This window comes from Myripristis murdjan, chromosome 5 (assembly GCF_902150065.1).
Source record: "Myripristis murdjan chromosome 5, fMyrMur1.1, whole genome shotgun sequence".
NCBI classification, from domain to species: Eukaryota; Metazoa; Chordata; class Actinopteri; order Holocentriformes; family Holocentridae; genus Myripristis; species Myripristis murdjan.
In genome coordinates, this window is record NC_043984.1 from 31,624,304 (window position 1) to 31,649,742 (window position 25,439).

The 25,439-nt window shown below is 41.4% G+C and overlaps 2 protein-coding genes across 2 annotated transcripts in view; one reads left to right on the plus strand and one right to left on the minus strand.

The window, feature by feature from the left end:
• slc41a1 (solute carrier family 41 member 1) overlaps positions 1 to 15,648 on the plus strand; it is a 30,389-nt gene extending 14,741 nt beyond the window's left edge. The window contains exons 4-11 of the mRNA XM_030051168.1: positions 3,054 to 3,125; positions 5,268 to 5,412; positions 5,832 to 5,978; positions 7,785 to 7,932; positions 8,457 to 8,536; positions 9,346 to 9,480; positions 10,357 to 10,505; positions 10,649 to 15,648. Of these exons, the coding sequence (XP_029907028.1) occupies positions 3,054 to 3,125; positions 5,268 to 5,412; positions 5,832 to 5,978; positions 7,785 to 7,932; positions 8,457 to 8,536; positions 9,346 to 9,480; positions 10,357 to 10,505; positions 10,649 to 10,834 (1,062 nt within the window). The 3' untranslated portion in view covers positions 10,835 to 15,648. The remainder of the gene's footprint in view (positions 1 to 3,053; positions 3,126 to 5,267; positions 5,413 to 5,831; positions 5,979 to 7,784; positions 7,933 to 8,456; positions 8,537 to 9,345; positions 9,481 to 10,356; positions 10,506 to 10,648) is intronic.
• A 963-nt stretch (positions 15,649 to 16,611) lies between these two features.
• LOC115359043 (EF-hand and coiled-coil domain-containing protein 1) lies at positions 16,612 to 24,290 on the minus strand. The gene is made up of 9 exons (XM_030051272.1): positions 23,681 to 24,290; positions 22,639 to 23,071; positions 22,373 to 22,507; positions 21,461 to 21,540; positions 20,597 to 20,741; positions 19,466 to 19,622; positions 19,092 to 19,199; positions 17,047 to 17,116; positions 16,612 to 16,914 (listed from the first exon to the last, which is right to left on the minus strand). Exons 1-9 carry the CDS (start codon positions 24,273 to 24,275, stop codon positions 16,745 to 16,747), a joined length of 1,893 nt encoding a protein of 630 aa, XP_029907132.1. The 5' UTR covers positions 24,276 to 24,290; the 3' UTR covers positions 16,612 to 16,744.
• Positions 24,291 to 25,439: the final 1,149 nt, after the last annotated feature.

Consider the following 25,439-nt stretch of genomic DNA (forward strand, 5'->3'; position numbering starts at 1 on the left):
AGTCTCAACACACACTCAACTAATTTATGTTCAGGTTCAAATTTAGTCAAAAAAAAATAAATAAATAAAACAGATTTACTTTGTAGTTAACAAGATGAAGAGAAAGTCCACTATTAATCAACCAGCAGTGCAAAAAATCCTCAAATCCTTTGCTTATGTAAACGTTGCAATGTCATTATGGAAAAATACTCCAGTAAAAGTAAAAGTTCTGCACTCAAAATGTTACTCAACTGAAAGTATAGACATATTGGCAATCAAATGTGAAGTATGAAAAGTGAATGTAGTCATTGTGAAGAGCAATTCCTTTCAAAGTGTTGAATTATTTATGAATTAAGTACTTTAATGTTTAGTTTTAACTTCCATATCATTTTGTCTAGTTTAAACCGTAACAGTGCGTCACGTTTGACATTTGGCATGTCAAGTTTATTCTGCAAAGTAAAGATTTCCCTCTGAAATGTAGTGTGGTGAAAGTGGAAAGTCAAAAAAAAAAAAAAAAAACAACTCAAAAATGTACTCAAAATCAGTTTCTGTTTGTGTTTTCAACAGAAACATGAACCAAAGTTTACACACTCAAGGTTTCTCGGGCTGTCATGTAGCCAGCATCTTATATCATCCATGATTCATGACACTTTCATAACATTCATCTCTCTCTGATGTGCCAGACGGTACTAATCCAGCCACCCACGCACACGTCCAAATTTGAGTCTTTAAACCATAATCACACATCATCACGTAACAGCAGTCGATCATCTTTCAAGCGTCATCTGTGCAGCGCGCCGCTTTGCATGGCGCTGCTTTCGTGTGAAAATCTTGCAGCTTCAATTTTTGGTGATTTTCAGGTTTTTAGCCTCAATTAAAGGATTACACGGTCCTCTATGGGTTGGGAAAATTCCCTGACATCTTGGGCTTATGAAATCCTTTCAGAACGCCGCTGGATAATGTCATAAATGCACCGCCATTAAGCTAAAAACAAGGCTGCTTTTCCTGACATTTTGGATATGCACTGCTAAAAATATCCCCCTTTTAAATAAGTGATTCAGTCATATATTCAGCCTTAAAATCTTGTTTTTCTTCAAACAAGGTAAAAAAAAATAAATAAAAATAAACTGCCACTGGGATGAGATAATCCCACTTGTTTCCAGTGCAATTTCACTTGTTTCAGGGATTTTTATATGTTGAAACGAGGCAGAATAAGGCAGATCAGCACACTAGATCACCAGATCGAGACCATGATCTAGTGCAAAAAATGCTGGAAACAAGTTAATTAGCATTGGAAGCAAGTGGGATTATCTCATCCCACTGGTCAATTTCAGAAATTGTTATAAGAAAAACATGATTTTAACACTGAATATGAGGCCTGAATATGAAACAGCTTGCCAACGTGGATATTTTTGCAGTGTACAAGGTTTTTCATCCATCAGCAATGATATTCATCTCCTAGGGAGTGTGCTATGTGTGTGTGTGTGTGTATGTGTGTGTGTGTGTGTGTGTGTGTGTGTGTGTGAGAAGCCCTCCCAGATGTTTGAGCTTCTCCTCTTATCTGTCCACCCTAAACCCTCTTATCACCGTTTGTGGCAGTCTGCCCCTCGCTGATCTGCAACATGACTGTTGTGATGCGGCCTCGTGCGCTTGCTTACATGGCCCCGGTGGGCGAGGAGCTGCTTTTTTCCACCGTGACGCTTTGCTGATGTCAGAAATACAAGAAACCGTGACGTACGCTGAAACACTTTTCTCACACATGCACACACACTTTCTACATCAGTCAGGCTTGCGGGTTTCTCAAGTGCCACTGCCAGGAACAGCAGATGTTGTCTGTGTTTTGAGTTGCAAGCTGACTAGGAAGACGTTCGACGGAAGTCACAGTCACACACACACACACACACACACACACACACACACATAGTGAGAGAGAGATAAAGAGGGAGAGAGTGAGAGAGAGAGAGAACACAAAACATTACCATTACTACCCACAGCAGGAACTGAAAACCAGAAACTGTCTCTCTCTTTCTTGGTATTAGATTTTGAAGGCATGTTGTAATTCCAAAATGAGCTTACAACATCCAACTTTTGGAGCATTTATCAGTGCATAGAAATCTAGTACTGTATTATTATTTTACCTTTATTCTATTAAGGAAATCCTGTTCCGGCCAAGATAAACTGAATTGCGCTGTTTGACACGAATGTGGTATTTCTAGTTCCTGCACAAATTATGTCACAATCCCAGTTTGTTCTCAAAAAAAAAAAAAAAAAAAAATATGATTCAAATTGTCAATTCTGTGGAATTCATGCAATGTTAGATGTTAGATTATAATTGATACTTGGACATCAATATTAAGTTCCTATAGAGGCCTATACAAGCATCAGTAATAATGCATTATAATCCTTTTTTTAAGAAGCAGGCTGTATTTTGCAGGTTATGGACTTCAGTGTTCAAACCGGGAATTAAAACCTGCAGCCAACATTCTGGAAGATTTTGATTTTTTACATTGAACTTAGTCTTTTTCCACAGACTCCACGTCCACCTCATTTAGGTCAGCCGACACTGATCAGTTAAAGCCAGGTGGTAACTGGTGCCTGACGTGAAAATGAAGCGTTTTCACGCAGAGACTTGCATGTGTGTTGTTTTGTGTGTCCAGATGTTCCTCGGGTCTCCTGCAGCCTATAGAGCTGCGAGGACAGGAAGGAAGAGGAGATCCTCTGTTTGTGTCCTCTCACTGTGGATGAGCACCAGGATCATAGCCCCGCACACACAGTGGCCCACTGTAGCCGCAGCCACTTGACGCTTGAGACCATGAGTGTGTGTGTGTGTGGGTGTGTGTGTGTGTGAAAGAGAGAGAGATGAGATAAATGGAGTCGGCCGCAGGGTTGGGGATCAGAGATCAGAGTGTCTTTGTCTGCAGAACTGACAGCCTTTTGTTCTGATGGGATGAACAGGCAACAGCATGCACAGATGCTCACACACATGCGCGCACACACACTCACACACTCACACCCAGATGATAATGTGTGGAGCTTTACTGGCCTAACAATGTGTGTTGTGCTCTCTCCTGCAGGCCAATATTGGTCAGATGGACACAGCCAAGGACATGTGGAAGATGATCATGGGGAACCTGGCCCTCATCCAGGTACACGAAACACCTGAACACCAGTGTCCCATCAGCACACACACACACATACACACACACACACACACACACACACCTGCTATGAGTGACAGCGCAAGATTTAAAAATAACAATAATAATGATGATAATAATACATTTTATTGGTATAGTGCTTTTCTTGGCACACTTTATCGTAAAAACAGATCAAATCACATGAAATTCCAAAAAGATAAAGTAGATCAATTAAAACAAATAGAGCACAGTTTTTGCACTTTTGATACTTATTTTTTTATACTAGTTAGTGTTACTTGAGTCGTAGTATAACTATTTGAAGCCCTTAGTTGGAATAAAATAGAATTAAATTAGATAGATAGATAGATAGATAGATAGATAGATAGATACTTTATTCATCCCGAAGGAAATTCACAGTTTTCAGCAGTATCCACAGAGTACAAGATTAAGTAAATCAAAAATAAAGAATAAGTAAATCAAAAATAAAGAATAAAAGATGACCCTCGAGATCTGAAGATCTAAGTACCCAATGTGCAAAAAAACAATGTGCAAAAAAACAATGTGCAAAAAAACCAATAAAACCAGTGTGCATCGATGTATACAATGTGCATAGATGAGGGCAATGTGCAAATTCACAGTATAAACAGATGATAAATAAATAGCACCCAGATGATAAATAGATGATAAATAGATGATCATCATAATTAAATTACCAGAAATTCTAATTTAACACTACAGCTATTGCTAAGACTAATTCTAATAGTAGAAATGATAATAAATATGAAATTGTATAGTAATCTTTATTTGTAGAGCAATTTTCAAAACAGCGCTTTACAAAATAATTAAAAATATAAAATATTGCTTAATAAATACTGAACAATAAGAAAGAAATAACCCCTTGAGACTGGTGATTTGGGACTTTAAATAAACTTAAACCTGAAGTTAAACTCGAAATAAGAATGCAAAACGACAACCGCATAGAATAATTCAAACAAAATGCATACAAAACATGCACACTGTGTAAGTGTGACAGCTGCTTTTATGGAGACTGGATCCTCTATTTTTATCCTCTCTTTTGAACATAGTAAACTCGGGGTAGCGATTCCTTTTCCCAAAATGGATGCGTCCTACCTTGTCAACAAACGCCTCATTTGGCCCAGTTGAACGCTGCACACCCTACATACTGGGCGTCTGCCATTTGAACAGGGGTGCTGAGCGCTGACACGGCCTGCCATATGGGTTCAGCGTGTCTGGGTCATACTGCGAGGCTCCACGTCCTCCTGCCTGGAGCCGACTGCAAGCTTTTAGATAATTTGATAACCACTGTGAAAAATGTGACACTCTGGAAACCTGTTCTGTATGACATTTATCAATCAATACCTCTGGAAAATAAGTGAAATCCACCATTAGAGCCACTTTATAGTGGCTCTAATGGTGGTTTATAGGTCTTATGGTATTATCGGACACCCACATAGTAGATATTTTAAATGGATTAGATATATAGATGTAATGTATATGACTTGTGATATTTAAAGGTTATGTGAACTCTTCCAGAGTGTGCCTGACGACTGCATAGGTTAATCTATTCTTAAATGATAGTAGACGCAAAAAGGGGAGACAGCTGTCACGTGGCTGAGGTGCCACAAGAGGCAGGTGAGGTTTATTAACACGGTAAACACACCGGGAATGTGAGGAAGGTGGCTGGCGTGGCTGAAGGCTTCGTGGCAGAGCAAACAGCACAGTGATCCGGCAGGGAGTGGTGGCTGGCGCAGGGTTTAAGAAGACGGGTAGCGATGACATGAGGACACACACCATCGCCACACAGATTAAGAAAAGGCTGGGTGGCGGCGAAACACTACACCAGACTGGGATCGTGACAAAAGCCGGTTGAAATAATCTGAAATGCGTCAATACATGAACTGAAAAGAAAGTTAAGAGTTTAAAAAATGCCATAAAAATAAGATTAAATGTGGGTGAGCATGAAATCGTTGACACAAAAGCAAATTTATAGTGTGCATTTTAAGCGGTGAATATAATGACAATACAAAAAAAAAAAACAAGACTAAGTTCCTCATTTGATGGAATATAATTTGTGTATCGAATGTTTGTGTGGTTGTGTGTGTGTGTGTGTGTGTGTGTGTGTGTGACCAGGTCCAGGCCACAGTGGTGGGCTTCCTGGCCTCCATCGCTGCTGTGATCTTCGGCTGGATCCCCGAGGGCCACTTCAGGCTGGGCCATGCTGTGCTGCTGTGTGCCTCCAGTGTGGCCACTGCCTTCATAGCCTCTCTGCTGCTAGGTACAGTTTAAATTTAGCCCCCTCCATCTAGGTTAAACTAGGCTCCATTCACCACATGTATATATAACACACACAGCTTATGTAACTAAGTTCCTTTTACCAGTGACCTGAAAGTAAAATAAGTGAAGGATCTGTTATAATAAGTAAATTATCTATTATGTTACATTACCTGGGGCAACTTTAAACTTTCACCTAAAAATCATCCTCTTGGACCCGCAGACACAACATTTATAGTCATTTTGCTCCAGACGGACTTACACAGGTTTCAAGTTAGCAGGTCAAAAAATACCGCAGATGTTTGCAAGCGGCTGAAATGCAAATGTGGAGTGCAGGAAGTGCCTTCAGGTGTCTCATATCTGCAAAGCGTTATGTGTTTGATGTGTTTGCTTGATGTGAAACCTCACCTTTCATCTTGTCAGGGCTCATCATGATCGGGGTCATCGTGGCGTCCAGGAAGGTGGGCATCAACCCCGATAACGTGGCCACTCCCATCGCCGCCAGCCTGGGAGACCTGATCACCCTGTCTCTGCTGGCAGGCATCTCAACAGGACTGTACAAGGAACTAGGTGAGATATGCATATCATATTATATACATAAACAAAATATACTGCCTAGTTCATGTGTGTATATGTCGTGCATATAGATAGATAGAGAAGTGTCTGATGTGTGATATTCAATGAGGTCACAGTACCAAATGCTGCTGTTTTTCTCAACTAATTTAATGTGTGTTTCATCCTAAAAGTGCTCTCAAAATAGTTGACACAGCCATGCTAATCCTTAATAATTATAATAATAAAAATCTAATATCCCTCTTAGTCTTTTTACTATGTATTTTCCAAGCAGTCCAAATGTAAAATGCAGCAAACAAAGACCCACAATGAATGTTAACCCAGAAAACACTAATTTCTTAGAGGTAGAAATGTTGCAATAGTAATTCTGCCTTTTTTTTTTTTTTTTTTTTTTTTGTTACAAATTATGAAACTGCACACACCATTTGAAATGGGTGCATGAGTTAAAAAAAAAAAATGTTGTTGACACAGGAAACATGTTTGCTTTGTCATGTTCATTTCTGCTTCAGCTCCAACTGTCTGTGTATTTTAAGTGATTTTTTTTTTTTTTTTTTTTTACTAAGCAGAGCATGGATTGGAATTATGTAGAGGACAATGAAATGCAGGGTGAAAATATCATCTCATTTCAAGAAATACAAAAACTTAAGTTCTCATTCAACATTGAGTTTCTTAACTCAACTAATTTCTTAACTTTCATACACCATCCTCTCAGATGTAGCTGCCTGCGTTTAATGTCCGTGCCAGTGCTTCTCTCGGTTAGAGTGCCAGTTTTGCGATGCAACTCCAAAGCCTTCTTTGATGTTTGTGTAGTTTTGATGTCAGTGTTTGGCTTCTGTAAGAAAGATGTTACCTAAAAAAGAAGGAAGCACTTTTTTTTTTGCAGTGTAACTGAGGCTGTTTTGCAGAAATATGTCAAATCCGTTAAGAAACACTCTGGCCCCATGACCGGTTTCTGGCCGGGGCGTGGGGCGTGTGTGAGGGAAAAAAAAGGGCAGCTTTTTGATGAAAGCCGCCCACACCTAACCTCACTGCGTGTTAGGGTGAGAAACCCCACAGCTATTTGCTCTATTGTTAGCTCAGTGATAGTGTCTTCACCACACCCAGCTTTACTGAGCTCTCCACAGTGCCATAGTTTCCACACCACAGACAGACAGATGGACAAACAGTCGCACACTGACACAGACAGAGGCAGTGAAGCCATTCTGTCCGTGGCCAGGAGTAATCCCATAATTTCTCAGCTCCTCTGCTACAGCAAGAGTCTTACTCAATCTGTCTGTTAAGATGATACTGTATGTGTTGATTTGGGTCACTCTGGCTGACACACAGATACAGTTGATGTCTGTGTCTTGTGTGTGTGGGCTGTTTACTTAAATATAATGTTTGTGGTAAATATAGCCTGCTGTCCTGTTCAGCAGTAACACTGCCTCCTAGAGAGACCCAACCAGAGGATAACATGTAATTACAGTACAGAACAGTCTGGCCATGTCCAGATCAGGTCAGGGAAGGTCAACTCGGTTCAGTTCAGCTTAATTCAGTTCAGTTCAGTTTGATTTGATTCAGTTTAATTTGATTTGATTTGATTCATCCATTCCATTTAATATAATTCAGATTAAAATCACCCTCTAGTCATTTATTAAGCCATGAAAAAATCACCTGTGTTCATCATCATTACACATTCCTTAAAAAAAAAAAAAATCCTCAAAAAAAGATTCAAAAAAGAAAAGAAAACACACACCAACAGCAGACCACATTTAAGGGGATTTCAGTGAACATGTGTAACCCCAGTCTTTTGTTTGTCTGCAGAGTACAACAACTACGCCAACCCGCTGGTGTGTGCAGTGTTTGTGGCCATGTGCCCCCTATGGGTGCTGATAGCAAGGAAGATCCCATCGACCAGGGAGGTCCTTTACTCAGGCTGGGAGCCGGTCATCATCGCCATGGCCATTAGCAGGTAGTGTGCACACAGTTTGTTTGTTTGTTTTTTTTTTTTTTTACCCATTTCTCCTTACTGCAATCAGGTAGTGTTACTGAGATTGAGATCTTACTTTAAGGGAGACTTGAGAACAAAATATCTTTCAGAAAATTGACAATTTTTATTATTTTTTTTTTATCCGGCAACATAACCTAGTGGGTTTTACTGATTCAAAAACACTATCGGACAACATCTTTTTTGTTCTCTTTAGTTTCAAAGTTGAACAAATAAAAAGCTACACAAAGCTTTCAACTTAAAAACTGTTTGACTGCCTAGAATCATAATAAAGTATTTTCAGCCTGTGTAAACTGTCATTTGTCTTTATAAATGTCTTGTTCTGCTGTAAAACTTATCTGAAATGACCACATAATGACCTACTGTGTTTACTTTTTCTGTATGATTTATCTTTTACATGCTGTGAAGTGCACAAAGCTTTTACGTCAGCTTGTGTTTCTCTGCCTCTCATTTCTTCTTCTTCTTCTTCGCTCTCGTTTGTTCTTCAGCGTCGGCGGTCTGATCCTCGACAAGACTGTCACCAACCCTAACTTTGCCGGCATGGCTGTCTTTACTCCAGTCATCAATGGTGAGAATTCATAAAAAAAATGAGATAAGATTGTAGATTTTGATTAAACTTTAAACACAGCTTTGCAAAAATTGGGTCACTATAGCAGCGGAGAATAAGTCATAGATAAGAACAAGACCGATAGTGAATTGTGAAGATAAAACACAATTTTACAGCAGTGAGATTATAACAGCCAAATTATAATACAGCAAATTAACAGGGATGAAAATACAGCGTCTACACTGGCAGATTTACATCTTTGAAGTGGATGTTACAAGTGTGCACCCCTTCCTCTTCACATTGTCAGCGCACAGATGGGAGGACAAATATAGAGAAATGTGTCCCAACATGCAAATATGTGTTGAAAACTAACAGATGGATGTAGCAAATGTCAACAAATGTGTGCAGAAATCTGTGCAGAATGATCACATGTGCAACATGAGCCGTCATCCAAACGTGGCAGATGGAATTAACATATTGTTGTGTTTGGCCGAAAACATTGTGTCTCCAAAACGTCAGCGTTTTAGGTAGCAACACAGACGCGATTGCTTTTAGCCTGACCGCCATGCCTTTTAAAGTTTATGTTATTAGTTTTATGACAGATTTTGTAAACCAAAGAATTTTCTCAACTCTTGAAAGACCATATAATCCTGCAAATGAGGTTAAAACATGATGATTTTCTCTTCATGTGCGTAATCATAATAACATGTTTATGTGTATTCTAGTTACTCACTATCTTCATGTACTGTATCTGCTCCACTTTTGCTCCACAAAGTCGTCATTTTGCCCATGGTTTTATGTTACACGGTTTGTGTGTGTGTGTGTCCCAGGTGTGGGCGGTAACCTAGTTGCAGTTCAGGCCAGCAGGATCTCCACCTACCTGCACATGAACGGTCTTCCCATGGGGGATCCAAACCCAACGCCTAGGAAGTGTCCCACACCCTGCACCTCCTTCTTCGGTTCCAGTGAGTTGCTGGGTGGACCTTGGAATATTCCACTGTTTCTCTCTTTGTTTTCGCTCATAAATTGTTTTTTTCCGCAATTATTTCCCTGTAGGAATTCCATGAGTGATACACAGTACACATCAATGTGGAAACCATAGTGTATTTCTAATTGGTAGCCATTGTAGATGCTGCATTTCTGTAAAAAGATATTTCCACCTATCAAGCACAGTGTGTTGCAGTTTCAGTCATACAGATGTTTCTCAGAGGCAGAGCTGCTTTGGAGGCCGAAATAACCTTATTGGTTGAGTTAAACTCCAGTGGTGGCGCCTAGGAACCACAAAACTTAGGGAACTGACAATTTTGAATGCCAAAGAAGGAACTCTTGTCAAAATACAAATAGCCTACAAATCAAAATAGTAAAACCTCTACTTCTCATTCATTTATAACCATGACATTCATGGACCTTCATCTCAGAAAGTCAGCAGGTTGGCTAACTTGCTTATCTTATTTGACTAAGTTCTACATGAAGGAAGGTTTGAACCTGGAGGGTCAGCTGAGGCTATCCAGCTAACAAAGATAACAGAGTACAGCCCAGACCGCGGCACTGTGGTGTAGTAGCTCTGTGATGTTTCTCACTGTAGTGGCTGCATGAATGCATGAATTAAAGATTTTGTTCAGCCATTCTCTTAGTTGCAGAAACATTGTGCCACCACAGCCCTGGTGTGAACGTGTGTTTTTAAAGTCAAAATAGTTTTTAATTATCAGTAACAACTCAGCATTTATCCTAAACGAACACAGAGTCTTCTCAAATATGCCACATTAGACCTGTTGAAGCTACAGCGGAAGTAAATGTGTGACGGGTTAAAAAGTGCCTCCTTTTTCCTTCACTCTCTGCAGCTGTGAACTCTCGTTCGGCCCGTGTGCTCTTCCTCCTGGTCGCCCCGGGTCACCTCGTCTTCCTCTACACCATCAACTCCATGAGGGGGGGGCACACCACCCTGACGCCCATCTTCATCGCCTTTTACCTGGCTGCTGCACTACTACAGGTATCTAAACACTCTTGAGGAGATTGAAATATCTTGAAAACGAAAATGTGGTGATGTTCCAGACCGTTCATCACAGGCTGTGTGTTGTCTGATGTTCGGCACCTCCTATAAACCAGGTGTGGCGATGCTTTGTCTCTTTCCAGGTGATGATCCTGCTCTACCTGGCAGACTGGATGGTCCACTGGATGTGGGGACGCGGGATGGACCCTGACAACTTCTCCATACCGTACCTGACGGCCCTGGGTGACCTGCTGGGGACCGGCTTCCTGGCCCTCTGCTTCCACATGCGCTGGTTGATTGGGGACAGAGACACCAATGTGGGCGACTGAACGCACTCGACACACAAGCACACACGCACACACACAGACACACTCAAACACACAGGCAAAAATAAACACCCTGGCACGCACACACATTGACAAACCTCTTCTGTACGCCTGAACGTGATCTGAAACTGGACAACATGTACAAGGGCTAATCTCAAACGATACACCACACCTCGTCCCGTCCCGTGTAAGGCTCCAATCAACGGTAGCGCTGTCCTAGGGCAGTAATGTTTCATCTTCGGGACGCCAGGACACTGAAACACTGCGACAGCATCTCAGTATCCGGGTAACATCTGTGTTTGAACCCGGGAGCAATCTGAATGAACATATCGCCACCTCAACCACTGAACCGGCACACAAAAAGCCCCCTCCCCAGCTCCACGGACTACACTGCTCCTTCTTTATTTTACTAAATAACAGAGTCCTACTACTTTTGTTATTATTATATTATTATTTTGACAATGATTATTATTGTTGGTAAGTAATGCATTTGATATGAATTGATATCTGTTCTATCTGCTGGGCCGATCCTCATTATTTTCAATGGGGACGTTAAGCCCGACCATTTTTAAAGATCAACTTTTAACACTTGAAACCAAGACAAATAGAAACACAGACAGCAAAAAAAAAAAAAAAAAAAAAAAAAAAAACATACACAGAGAAGCCTAGAACGCTTAATCACCAAGTGCTATATTATGTATAGAGAAGCGAATGAAAATTATATGAAATGTGAATCTAATATATGTGCTTTAGTTGAGTGCATAGGGCTATGGCAGAGCTGTTTTTTCTCTCTCTCTGTCTCTCTTGGGCCTTGTGACTGTAGGAACAGGGGCTTTGCTGTACAACAAGGGTCCGGACCAGAAACGTAACAACTTTAATCCCTTTCGGCAACATCTCTATCACCGGATGGCTTAACTTTAGTCGGGACAGGGGCAGGCAATTGAGAATGTAACTTCCACTCTCACTGTTTCACAATCCCCAGCCTCTGAAGTGCGAAGCTGCCCTCAAGCGTCCACCAGATCCGGGTTCAGACCTCGGTTCACTTCCTTCTAACGTTAACCACAGCAGAAATGGATGTAGCACCTGTCCCCGTGATGGCCTCAGCAGTTCGAAAAGTCACACACAACAGGGGCCATCAAATCTAAAAATTGCAATTAATGAGGATTTTGCAGAGTTTCACACCCAAGAGTCTCTCTGCTTTCCACCCTCGAATCTCCTGTTGAGTCTGCAGAGGTTAGACATGCACTACTTCCTTGCAGTTTTTTTTTTTTTTTTTTTTTTTTTTTTTTGCCTACATCCTCTAAGTGCTGCGGTTATGAAACGTGCAAAGTCAGACTGTGTTTCTTCCTTGTTTACTCAGTGAGCAAACACAAACACACAGAGACAGTGGAAAATGGTATGTGTTTGTTCGGCTGGATAAAGTGCTGGTTGGGTACACGCACACACACACACACTCACGCTCCCTCTCTCACATACGTACGCACACCTCGCTGTTTGTTGAGTTCACCAGGGTTTGCATGTCCAAGCCAAAAGGTTAGAGGGGTCGTATTGTGCCACGAGCTATTCCAGGTGAGAATAGTGCTAGTCCCCTAGTAGAAACCATCCACTGGAACAGGCAGGCTGTTGTGTTGCCCAACCCAGGCTTACAGTAAGTGACAAGAAGGTCGACACTCAGCTGTGTACTGGAACAAGCCTGCAGAGATCAGCTAACTGACTGGCATTGCAATCAGGACACTCTGCACTGGCACACACGGTTCAGACTGCAGAAGTGTGTAAAGTTGCCTTACTCAGGATGTGCACTCCAGGGTTCGACTGACACAGGTTTTCAGAGTCTAATACTGATACTGATATCTCTGAGCAATATAATTCAATATTCAAAATCTGTCTGGCATTGGCATCTGGCAACTTATGCTCGCTGGTCACCTTACCCAATACGTGATGTGGGAATTGTTGCCAAAATCATCTCTTAGTGTCTGGTAGATAGCTCTGCCTAGTATGTGCTAACACTTTAGCAAAACAAAATCTCACTCAGAGTTTTTTAGGACCTGCAGGCACCACAAATCAGCCACGGACGCCAACTCATTTGATGATGCAGGCATGTACAGGGATTTGATTTACTCACCAACAGTCCAAAACCTTAAGCTGTCTGGCCAACTGTGCCCACTGCTTGTGAAACAAGTTACACACAAACTTTTCCGCTGAAAGAACATTTTTAGTTAAATTTTTTAAATGTTTTACAAATCCCCCCAAACAACCCTGGCAGGTTTAGACACACGTCGTCCAGACTCCGGGCTGCTACAAATTCTCATTTTCAGGATAAAGCTAATCAGCTACGATTACTTAACACGCTAAAGCGTTAATATGCGAATGGAGCTAATTACTGAAATCACAGAGCTGATGTAGCTGCCAGCTCTTTTGCCACATATTAGGTAAGGTGACTAGTGAGCTAAATTCCCGAAAGGTTGGTAGTGATACTGTTGAGTAAAATCCTGCCATGCCACAATGGAATGAGTTCTCTGGCAGTACAAAAATTATAATTAATAATAAAATAACAAAATTAAAAAAAAAAAAAACATGTTAATTCACTGCGATCAGAGAGAAAGCTCCTTTAAATCAAAGTTGGACAACACTGACTGCCAATAAGTAATCAGAGTTCAATATCATCCTGATGCTGTGTATCAGTCCAACCCTCGAGCACACACACACACACACACACACACACACACACACACACACACACACACACACACATAAACTGTGTCTGCCAGCAGACTTGTGCTTTGATGGCCTCCAGCTAAGTCTCTCTGTAAGGTCATAAGGTGAGAATGGAGAGGAAAGTCATGAAGAATAAAAAGAGTAAAAGCACACGGCTCTTTTGACAGACTGTACCGAGTACAGATGTCGGCCCAGAGGCGAAGCCCAGTGATTGTGAGTGAAACCTGCATGTGATGTTGATTTTTCCGGTGCTTGTCAGACTTTTGTTCTGTTTTGAAGGGGCCAGCAGAATGCATGTGCAGGGCACATAGTATGGATATGCAAAACTTGTTGATTATTTTATCCTTTAAAAAAATCTTATGTTTAGGTCTCACCGATGAAAAGTTATGTCAAATCTGTGAGATTTTACATTTAAAATTGTGATTTTTTTTTCTTATACATTCTTCCTTTCCCTAATCCTTTTAACTTTATGGTTTGTCCTTCATGATTATTGTTTTGTGTCACGGACTTAAGCAAGCAACCACTGTAAGATGAAGCAACTTTAAAGCGCTGGTCATATGCAGAGTACTGTAATCTATAAAATGAGCACCAGGGGGTGCCACTGTGATGCAGGAGTTCACTGTATAACTTCTCTGTGCATCTCTGTGACCTCTGGATTCAAAACCACGTATATCCGCATTGTTTTGTCTCTACAACCTGTGACTTTATCCTGCTGTAAAGGTTTCATCCCTAAATCTGTTCACTCTCAGTCTCACTGCTATCTTACTGACCAGGTGCCGGCGTTCTGCCTCTAAGTCAATGGAAAGTTGTGAATACTTCTGTGGGGGCAAGCAACACTTTGTCTATTTATTTTTAGATGCACACAAAGCAAATTGTACATAGGATATTTATTCTATAAATAAGGTTGTTTATTTTATCATTTCATTTTGGCTCAGTTTCTTTGTCACCATGTATTTTGTAATTGTCACTTTTCTTTTCTCTCTCTCTTGCTATTTTTTTTTTTTAACAGGCCAGTAGAGCTTTTGGGCGCAAGCCACAATAGGTTGGTGGCGAGGCTAATGAATGGCATGGTGCCTAATACCAGTCTCAAAAAGAAGAAAAAAAAACAAAAACAGACAAAAAAAAACATACCACACTTACACACCTCACACACTCACACACACACACACACACACACAAACACACACGCCCTGTCACAGGGAAACCATACTCAGAAGACATAGAATGGCCTTAACCTATCAGAGCCAGGCTCAACTCAGAGTAACCAATCAGGAGCTACGCTCACCACAGAGTAGCATCTCTATAATTAGCTTTGATTAATAAAAGATGTACAGTAGATTGATTGTGATGTTGTAATGTTAATAATGACTTTATAAGGTGCAGTTATGGAGCAGAGGGGGCTGGTCGGGGATCCCTGCAGTCACAACCTTCTGTTCAGATGAATTTGCTAAAATGTCCCGTCAGCAGAGGGCTCTGACTGTGATCCATGGTTTGTGAAGGACTCAAAGGTTGAAAATGTTCTGATGACTGGATGTGCGGGGTGTTCGAAAAGTCTGGAATTAAGTTAACCACCAATGTGAAAAAGAAGCTGAATTGAAGCCACGCTTACATTTTGAAGAACATAAATCCTGGAAAACATGTGCAACAAGACAAAACACACTGTGTCATTGCTCCCTGTGATTCCAGACTCTTCCGGCACCTTGTATTACCAGTGTAACACCCAGCCTTCCCACCCATCACCCACCTTCTGCCTTGTTAACCTCAAAGCTTCTGACCCCTGAACCCACAGGGAACCATGCTGACGCTCAGGCTGCAGCTCTCCATGTGCAGCACAGCACTTTGCAGAATCAAACCTCAGACTCCCATAATGCATGTCTGGCAGCAAACCTGGACTCCATCCTATCAACTGTTCTGGATTCACAGCAGCTGCTTTTACAAAAAAAAATAATGTAAAAACCTGTGCCGTCCCACTCAGGCCGAGCTCTTTGCGTTCCCTGTGTGTTCTCATGTAAACACCCTTCCTCTGTGAGGCTGGAGGGAGCCTCTCTCCCTGCAGGACTTTGTAAATTGCTGGAAATAAAGGACTATATTATTTCATACCATTCCTTTGCAGCACTGTGTATTTCTTTGATTTATTTTTTAGTTTGTCTGTGATCCAACAGTTTTTTCAGCATATAACCAGCCACCAGACACATTTTCAAATACAGGGACGTTGTGGAAGGAAAGCCCGCTAAAGCTCAGTTCACACTACATTTTTTTTTTTTCCAGAACTGAGTTTGACCTTTTCAGGCTGAGATAAATCTTTACTGCATGAACTGATAGTGTCATAATTAGTATACATCTGTTGTAAGTATATGAAATTATGGAAAAGTTAAAGGGAAAAAATCATAAATTAATGCTTTTCTGGATTTGTCAGAGACTACACTGACTACATTTACATGCACATTAAAGTCCTATTTTTGCCCTTTGATTAATAGAATGATTGGCTTCTGTTTTTTTTTTTTTGTTTTTTTTTGTTAATGAAACTTAACTCATGCCTCAAACTCTGCCGAAGAAATACAGCGAAAGGGATAACTCAAAACAGTTATTTGTGTCGTTCTATGCATTTATATATACTGGTCCTGATCTCATGTAATTTTCCTTCAGTTTGTTTCCTCTGCTGAAGCTCAAAGCACAAAACCTGGATGAATCAAAGATAGTGACTACAGTTGAAAAGTTTGAGGTGTGTTTGAGTAGGTGTCACCACTTGTGAAAACATATGATCAGATAATCTCTTACCTAGTAACTTTATAATGATAATAAATGAGCATTATTACTAATGCAAATAATGCTATGGTACTCCCCATGTTTTAGTCACAGTAAACTCTGAAAATGGTCTCAATATTGGTCCATGTATTAGCATAATTTTTTCTAAATAAAGGGAGTCACTGGATTGGGAAAAAGAATTTTAATTACTAAAATTAAATAAATACAGCATAGACCGCTATTAGTTTTAATAAAGTACATAAAATTAATCTTTAAATACATTAAACAAGTTTCAAAATCTGGAACACACACGTGGTATGTGTATGCATGGGTGCAAAAAGGCCCAGGATAAATACAGTGATTGGTCCTTGCAGTGTATAGTGTCAAGGTGATCTACAGTACAGGATAAGTGCTTCATTAGTGGCAAATGGCTAAGCCCGGATAGTAGGTTTATTAGCAGGAGATGAGCAGAGGGTTGATGCTGCTGGTTTGGCGGCTTGCAGACGGAGCCAGGTGCTTCTCTGTCCTCTTTGCGCCTTCATCGTCAGCTTGGTCTCTAAGCAGATCACTGGAGGACAGCTGGACACAGAGTGCATCGGCCACCTGCAGGACCTGCGACGGACCTCGATAGGTGAAAAAAAGGAGAACAAGAATGAGAAGCTATGTAGTGCACACATAATATAAGATGTTTAATTCAGTGAATTATGAGTGCATCAGAGTATTTTGGGGATTGTAAGATTACAGACGAGGCCTACCATGTCCACTCCTGCTGCACATATCCAGAGTGTCCATCAGGATCCTCCCCAGAGCCCTGCAAGATTCATTCTGCAAGGAGAGAGATTTATGACTTATTGTTTTTGATGAGAGATGACAACAAAACAGGCCAAAAATATCTAAAATCACATTAAAAAAAACCTTTCCATTCACACAATCAGCATTAAAATACAGTCAGAGCCTTTTAGTAAAATTGCAGGTAAAACAATATTTAACAAAGTACATAAGAAAAAATTGAAAAAGTTCAAAATATAGAAAAATAAGCTGATCATTTGAAAAGCTGAATGGAGCTTCTACAAAAATGTATGAAAGAAGAGAAAAAGTTTACAAATCTGCAGAATCAGTTCTAAATCACTGAAAATGCTTGACTTTAATAGGGCCAAAATACTTTTGAAAAATTAATTTAAAAAAAAAAAAAAAAAAAAAAAAAAAAAAAAACTACAAATACTAAAAAAATCTGCTCAGACATCCACTACGCCGGAACGCCATGGAGGGAGTTGAAGACGAAGTTGAATATTAAAGAAAGAAGAGAAGTAAGTATAAGTGTACAGTTGCACTAATTTAACACAAAAGTCAGTATTGAATAACTACAGTTCAGCACCACGGACAGCATCTCAACTTGTACACTAACAGTAACTATAGTTCAGCACAATGGACAGCGCCTCAACTTGTACACTAACAGTAACTGCAGTTCAGCACCGTGGACAGTGCCACAGCTTTTAAACCGCTAACAGTAACTACAGTTCAGCACCATGGACAGAGCCACAGCTTGTACACCATTAACAGTAACTACAGTTCAACACCATGGACAGAGCCACAGCTTTTATACCGCTAATATTAACTACAGTTCAGCACCATGGATAGAGCCACAGCGTCTCAGGGTGTAGCTAACAACAACAGCCAATATTGTGTAGGCTTATAAGATCGGCAAAGCTGATTATTTCTGTGGTCATAATTCACTACTGACAAAGTGTGAAAAAGTAGCACATCCCAATTCATCAAGTCAAGGAGGACAAGACACTCACATCTTCGTCTTCGTCTTCTTCACATCTTTATTTTGAAATGCATTTTTTTTTTTAAATCCCTCTGTGCAACTATATTTATTTTAAAAATATTTGAAAATTGAAATTGTCACTTTGGTCTATGAAGGTGCAGCCTTTTTTAAATAAAATATCATACAGAATATTATAATCTGATATTGATGTGTTTATATTATTTCTATTATTTACCATTTATGTTATATTTATATTGATAATATAACATGATACTGATGTGTCTTGTTTGTTTTTGTTTGTTTGTTTGTTTGTTTTTTTCTGGCGTGGCAGCACATCCTTTCACGTGTGTTATTTTTTTCAATCTATTTCTATGAGGAAGAGAATTCAGATACCACTAACTGGAACATTTCAGAATTACAAAATACAATGCACTTTTATGATGGTCCAGTCCATTTAAATATGCCACTTTTATGGACAGAATACAGCAGCTCAGGGATGAAGCAGAAAGGCCCCAGAACAACAGAGACGTCGGATGTGAGTGTAAACACTAGAGGGCACTAAAGAGCTGAGAGTCGACGTAGTTCAGGTTAATGGTAGAACTTTGTACTACCTTGTATGTGTATTCAAATAACGAAGTTCTGCACACTGTATAACCCTCAGGCATGTTTGTATGTGATTATGGAAACATTTTGTATTTTCATGTTGCTCCTTCTGTAGCTGAATTTGTATGCTCTTTGTAATTCAAACAGACTGCAAAGCACTTTAATGCAAGAATCGTCCTGTCCTCCTAAAGCAATACTACCACATTTTCTGTTTTCTTTGATTTAGAATGTAACTGTATGCCCACTGTGTTGTTAATTGAATTCTATGTGTATTTTCTTTATGCCACTTTTATATTTTGGTTTGTCTTGGAAAAGACGTACCTGGAATCTAAATCTCAATGAAACAAAAGAACGTTTAAAAAGGTGTGCATGTGTTTATGTGTGTGTGTATGTGTGTGTGTGTGTGTGTGTGTGTGTGTGTGTGTGTACCTTGTTGCGGAGCTGCAGCAGGAGTGTGAGGGCATCTGTCAGTGTCTCCTCCAGCAGGGTGAGACACCTCCTCTCTTGGTCCTCCAGCCTGGCCTCCTCCTCCGGCCTCTGGCAAACACCGGGAGGGATGGAGGAACGTCAGACAAACTACAAGACGTTTATTTGAGCCGTCTAGGTATTACAACTTCAGTTTCAGCAAAAACGTCTCTGAGGTTTAACTCAGCCAAAGAGATTTATTCTGCCTCTGACAAATGTTTGGAGAGTTAATGTGTGAGCCTAAGGCCAGGTTATTGAATAACCAAGATAAGGAACATTTTCTTCATGCATGTAAATAGAGTTTACATGCGCAGAGCCAGTGATGTTTGCTCTCTCACCTTCTCCAGTTCAAAGGCTCTGTTGGTGACTTCTGGCTGGGTTTGGTTCTCTCCCCTCCAGCTGCAGCGCCCCCTGCTGTCCAGAGAAGTGCTGATGCGGTTTTTATCATGCAGATGACCCTGAGAGAGAAGATGGTGGACGCCAGGCTTCTGACATCTGCAAGAAGAAGAAGAGGCGTTGGAGCGGAATGTGTGTGTGTGTGTGTGTGTGTGTGTGTGTGTGTGTGTGTGTGTGTGTGTGTGTGTGTGAATGAAGGAATGGGCTTATGCTAAAGACATAATGTGTGTTTTGGTGAGGATGTGTGCTCGCTTAGTGTATTCTTGCTGTGTGAGTACATGCATTCCGGTGTGTGTGTGTGTGTGTGTGTGTGTGTGTGTGTGTGAGTGTGTGTGAGTGTGTGTGAGTGTGTGTGTGTGTGTGTGTGTGTGTGTATTGTATGTGTGAAATACCTTCACAAGGATAGAAAAATAAAAATAATAATAATAATAATAAAAAAAAAAAAACCTCAACATTTTGCTGGCTCTCACTTTCACAAGGGAACATTTTAAGATTAGGATTTGGGTTTAAGGTTAATATTAGAATTAGGACTAGATTTAGTTTATGTAAAGGTTAACAACCTTAACCGTGTAATAGTGAAGGTAAAGCACTACACGGACGTTTAGGGAATTCTGGCATTTAACATTGTTTTCTCATTTTTAGGATAATGCTTCTTATCCTGTAATTACTTCAGAAACCATACTGGTCCTATTTTGACGTCTTGTCAAGAAACATGATTGCATCTGTTCATCACAAATATTGGTTGCATTAGTGTGTACAGAATATGTTTGGTAACTTAGAAGTCAAGGCTAACTTACCCGAATTCACTTATTCATGTTCAAAAAATTTGAAAAGCTGTACAATAAAAGTATTGTTTACTCTATTATAAACATATGCTTGAAGGAGGCATTATCATGCGCATCAAACTGCAATCTCTCAGAGACACAAAGACAAATCTGGTGCCAATCCCTAAAAAAAAATGATGTAGTCCTTTAAAGTTAGATTGAGGTGTTAGAAAATGTATGCAGTCACCAGGACGTCCTCACAGGTATACAGCAATAATACAAATATGTGTGTGTTTGGTGTTAGCTAACCCTTTGCCACAGCCATGCAGTCGGCTGATGAGCTTCTTCACCTCCAACAGGCAGTGTTGACCTTCCTCCCTCTTCTTCCCCCTGTCCTCCTCCTCTTCATCAGATGCAGCTCTTCCCTCCACTGCTCTTTGCAGACACTCTTCATCTAAAAAACAGAGGAGATAGATATCCAGAGCTGATTAGCTGGACAAAAATGATCCAGTGGTGAAGAATTGCCAGGTATACGTGTTGAGGACTGAAGCAGTGATAGAGAATTTGCAGCTATAGGTTCATTTTTGAAATGTGAACTTGACGTGACAAACTCTCTTATATTTTACACTCTTCTGACAATATTCTGAAAATGTGTGTATTTTTCCTGAATGCTTAACTCTGTTGCCATCAAAGGCTGTAGTGAAGATTTGCACAGACAACAGTGTAAATATTGGTTTGGCTTTGGGAAATTTGGATTGTGATGCACGAGCTGTATGGGGTAATTTTGTTTTAATTTCTTGCCTTTTGTGAAACTCTAAAAAGTGCCACTCATTGACTTCAGTTGTTTTAGAGAAATCCTTTAAGAGGTTACGCTAGTCACCTACCTGTGTGTTTTAGGGAAAAACATGCTTCACTTGTATCCCAACCTTCAGAGGGATGACAAAACTTTCATTTTTGGGTGAACTGTATCTTTAATAGTGGCCAGATATACCAAAGCAATATAGTTCACCTTGACTGACTAGCACAACTCTGCCTCTTGATGACCACACTGTGCAAAAATGATACAGCAGATCCCCTGTAGTAAAACCTAAAGTTGTCATGTTGGACCTCACATTGCGCTGTGCAGCCGATCTGTGTTCGTTTCAGTGATTTGTCAGGTTTCCTGCCACTCACCTGTCTTGCTGCAGGTGTCGTCTGCTCCCATTGGGTAGCGAGATTGATGGGCGGGGTCAGGGATGCAGGTGCAGCAGGATCTGAGGCAGGCAAATGTGGGACATACTTCAAATACCATGGCAATCAGCTAATATTGTAGCCAATTCTCAGAGATTCCCTCTCTTTGAATGTGTGTGTGTGTGTGGGCGTGGGCGTGGGTGTGAGTGTATGTATTAATGAATGCCTGTACTGAGGCTCCATTAGCAGGTTTGGGCCTGTACACTGAAGGCACACACACAAAATATGCTCAAGTAAAAAATTGTTGCCGCACACCAACAGAGATCTAGGCCCACTTGATCAATGTGCTATTTATTTCTAGGCTACATATTTTGCAAGTACAAAAACTTGGCTAATGCACATATGTTTGTTTGGCATTGCTGCAAATCACTGACATTACAAAGAAGCCCTCATTTTTTCCCTCGTTATCGTAAAGTTCTTTGAAACTGACTATAAAAACACTGATAAAAACTTGTGTGTTCCACATGCATGAGGAACCTGACAATCCATTTTGACAGGTACATTAATATCCCACCTGTTCAGGATGCTTTATTTGCATCAGTTGTTGATGTGAAGTGGGATGGATGTTTGTGTTCGATGTTTCTTCAGTTGTGTGTTGTTGAAAAATAACCCCAACTGCTTTTACCCCACATCTTTATTTAGATCAGGTTTAATTTGTGTAAGTTAACCTGGGAGCTTCAGCACATTGAATTACAAATCAGTGGGGCGGGGAAGCAAATGCTGTGTAAATGCATGCAAAAACACACTCATGCACTTTCCATCATGCACCCAAGACCACACACACACACACACACACACACATACAGAGTCACACACACACACACATACAAACATATGTCTCCAGGGTTTGGGTACCTGTACCGATGCAGTTCAGCCTCCAGCTGGGTGATCCTGGTCTGGAGCTCTGGGACAGACTGAGCCTGCTCCTGGATCAGCCGAACTCTCTGCAAACCGAGCCTCAGAGCCTCCCTGGCCTCCTCTGCTCGCCTCCTGATCAACATTCAACATCATGTCATCAGTCCCCTCCATCTATCCATGACCTCACCTTTCCCCTGGTGTGCATATCAATTTTTGCCTACGTAATAATGACAATTCTGAAAATAGTTCCAGTTCTAATAAACCTGATTTGAGTGTTCTCCTTCCGCAGCGCAGACTCCACTCCTTCAAGCCTGCGAGCCTGCTGATAGGCCCAACTCAGCTCCTCCTCCAGCCGCCGATTGAACTTCATCGCCTCCTCCAGCTGGCCGTCACGTGAGGAGCGGATCAGCTTCAGCTCCCTGAGGAGGGGATCCCTGCTGTCCCGCCTCTTGGTTGCCTTCCTCACCCCATCTCCTCCTTCTGCTACACTCCTCTGTCCCTTCACTCTGTTTGTTGCTGCCAGTTTTCCCAGCATGAGGGAACTGGGAGTTACCGTGGTGTCAAGGCCAGAAGGAACTGGGGGGCTGCGGTTCCTCTCCCGTTGGAGTGCGACCTCCAGGGCCAAGCAACGAGCATCACTCCCCTGCAGTGCTGAGCGGAGGTCCTCTACCAACTCCCTGAGAGCTGCTGCCTCTTCTGGAGCCACAGGGGGAGAGGAGACGAGAGGAGAGGAAAGGAGAGGTTAAACCTGTTAAAGAGAATCAGCACCACTGTAGTTCCAGAGCTGCTGCATCTCAAGTTTTTATCTTAAATGTCAGCTCGGTTCATTTTTCAGTTAAACATTGATCCTGGTTGAGAAACAACAGCATTCCAGTGAAAATGGGAACAGATCATGTGTCCCCCGTGGATAGGATGTCCTTCCTACAGTGAGTCATCCAGCAGTGAGGGGCAGCCTACCTGACCATAGTTCAGGCATCACAGATCAGGCTCAATCCCTAAATATTTCATGTCAAGGACCCCAAATAGATACACATTTGAGCAAGGGCCCTATTTTGACAAGTTAATAATAATCAATAACCAATCTATAGTAATTAATAACTGTCCATACAGCAGCAGAGCAAAGTGACACCTACAAAAACACCCTTAAGCATTCTTTCATTAAGATACCCTCTAGGGAGTGAGATAATAGTTAACATTTAAACTATACCTCATATAGTTTTACCCTGCAATAGAAAATAACCGTGAGACCATGAGAGTGCTTCCGATGTAAAAACATAGACACAATAGAAGAAAACACACAAATACCTGTCTCGTAGTCTCCAGCACCGATTCTACTTTTAGCACTTTTGTTCCCCAGGCCGGTTTGCTCCTTTGTCATGTCGAAACTGACACACTTTCGTCGCCGGACGCGTGGCCACCGGAGTCGTATCTGGCGCTCCACCAGCTCGGTCTGCTCGGTGACGGGCAAGCGCCAAGCGCTCTCCCCGGTGGCTTTACGCGCGCTGCGCACACGGAAATACCCACAGAGCCGGGAATGGAAGTCTTTAAAGGACAACTCACAAGGAAGTCCCGAACACACATCCCTAAACTCCTCATCATTTTCCTTCTCCTCTCCATCTCCAGGTCCTCCTCTCCTCCTGCTCTCTCCCGCTTCCTCTCCGGTGAGCCCCAGCACGGAGCAGAGCGCAGTGAAATCCTCCGCCGACACCGTGTCGTCCTGGTTGGTGTAGGCCAGGTGGTGGAAAACCTCCTGCAAGTATTGGTCTATCCCGGTGGCCAAGACGACGATTTCGTTCTCCACGCTGGGATCAGGGCAGTGGTAGTGGGCCAGGGTGCCGCGCAGCCACTCACTTTTACGCGCAGCCCGCGGCCACGATGGAGCCACCGCGCCTCGTTCCATGCCTATATTTAAAATGTTTTTTTAAGTGTTATCAAGTTTTAAACAAGCAGGTTTGGGGGATGACAAAAGTATGCACCGAATATTATGAAGCCAAAAGCCAAAATGACGTGGAAACACATTCAGGTGAGTTCCGATGACAAGTCATTCCCAGGAAACCTCACCTTGGATTCCTTCCTCCACGGCGCATCAAGTCAAGAATGACATCCGATCCCATCTGCTGAAAACGGCCCAATTAAGGACGCGCGCTCTCGACTCCACCCTTTTGCGCACTGGCAATGTTTGAGGTTTTTCACATTATCCAGCATGAGCGTCATTTGTGTGTTTTAATTTCCATTATAAAAGAGATCAAGCATGAAGCAGAAATTGCCACAAAGCAATCTGGAAACCAAATCTTTAAATTCACATGAGGGCAAACACTGAAGGCCATTGTTCCCTTTCAGAGAGTTTGATGACTTATTAGTCTGTTTATTAGATTGTATCTTAGATATTAGAAATGTATTCCATACACGCATATTTGTAAATTCAAAAGTTTTGCCACAACTTAGGGCTTTAGTGAAGTGACACCTCTGTCATCTATTGACAAAAACACAACAAAAGGGTCCAGAGTCATGCCAGGTCTCAGTTTGCATCTTTACTGGAATTTATCTTAAGTGGTTCTGAGTCACCACCTGTGCCACAGGAACAAAAAGAAAACAAGAGGACACCTGATACGTAGTGCCTTCCCAGCCACCACTCTCTCACACACATACCTTCACCTAGAAGTCAAATGTGAATTCAGAGTTTGGAAACTGAGCAGCTTGGAGCGGAAATACCTTTCCCCACCCTGAGATCACCACTGCTCACACACCTGTCAGCCAAAACAAAGAGCCTGTCCAGGATTACACTCACCTAAGCATGACTAAACTAGACACTGCTGTACATTAGTCCACAGTATACTGCACTTAACTAGCCCCCCAAAAATACAGCACACTACACAACACTGAACTACACTGTACTGAACTGATAGTATGCTGCACTTTCCCACACTGAACTACACTACACCACACTATATTACACTTTATGTACTAGTACTGTACTCCACTGCTTTACAACACCCTATAAGGAATACTATGCTACATCAGATGCACCAGACTCAACTAAAGTATACCGCATTATACCACACTA

Coding starts and splice junctions, on each gene's coding strand:
- LOC115359043 (XM_030051272.1), bottom strand. CDS start 24,275: ATGGAACGAGGCGCGGTGGCTCCATCGTGGCCGCGGGCTGCGCGTAAA. Junction 22,508..22,638: donor AAGGAGAACACTCAAATCAG/GTTTATTAGAAC, acceptor AATGTTGATCAG/GAGGCGAGCAGAGGAGGCCA. Junction 19,200..19,465: donor GAGCCTTTGAACTGGAGAAG/GTGAGAGAGCAA, acceptor GGTGTTTGCCAG/AGGCCGGAGGAGGAGGCCAG.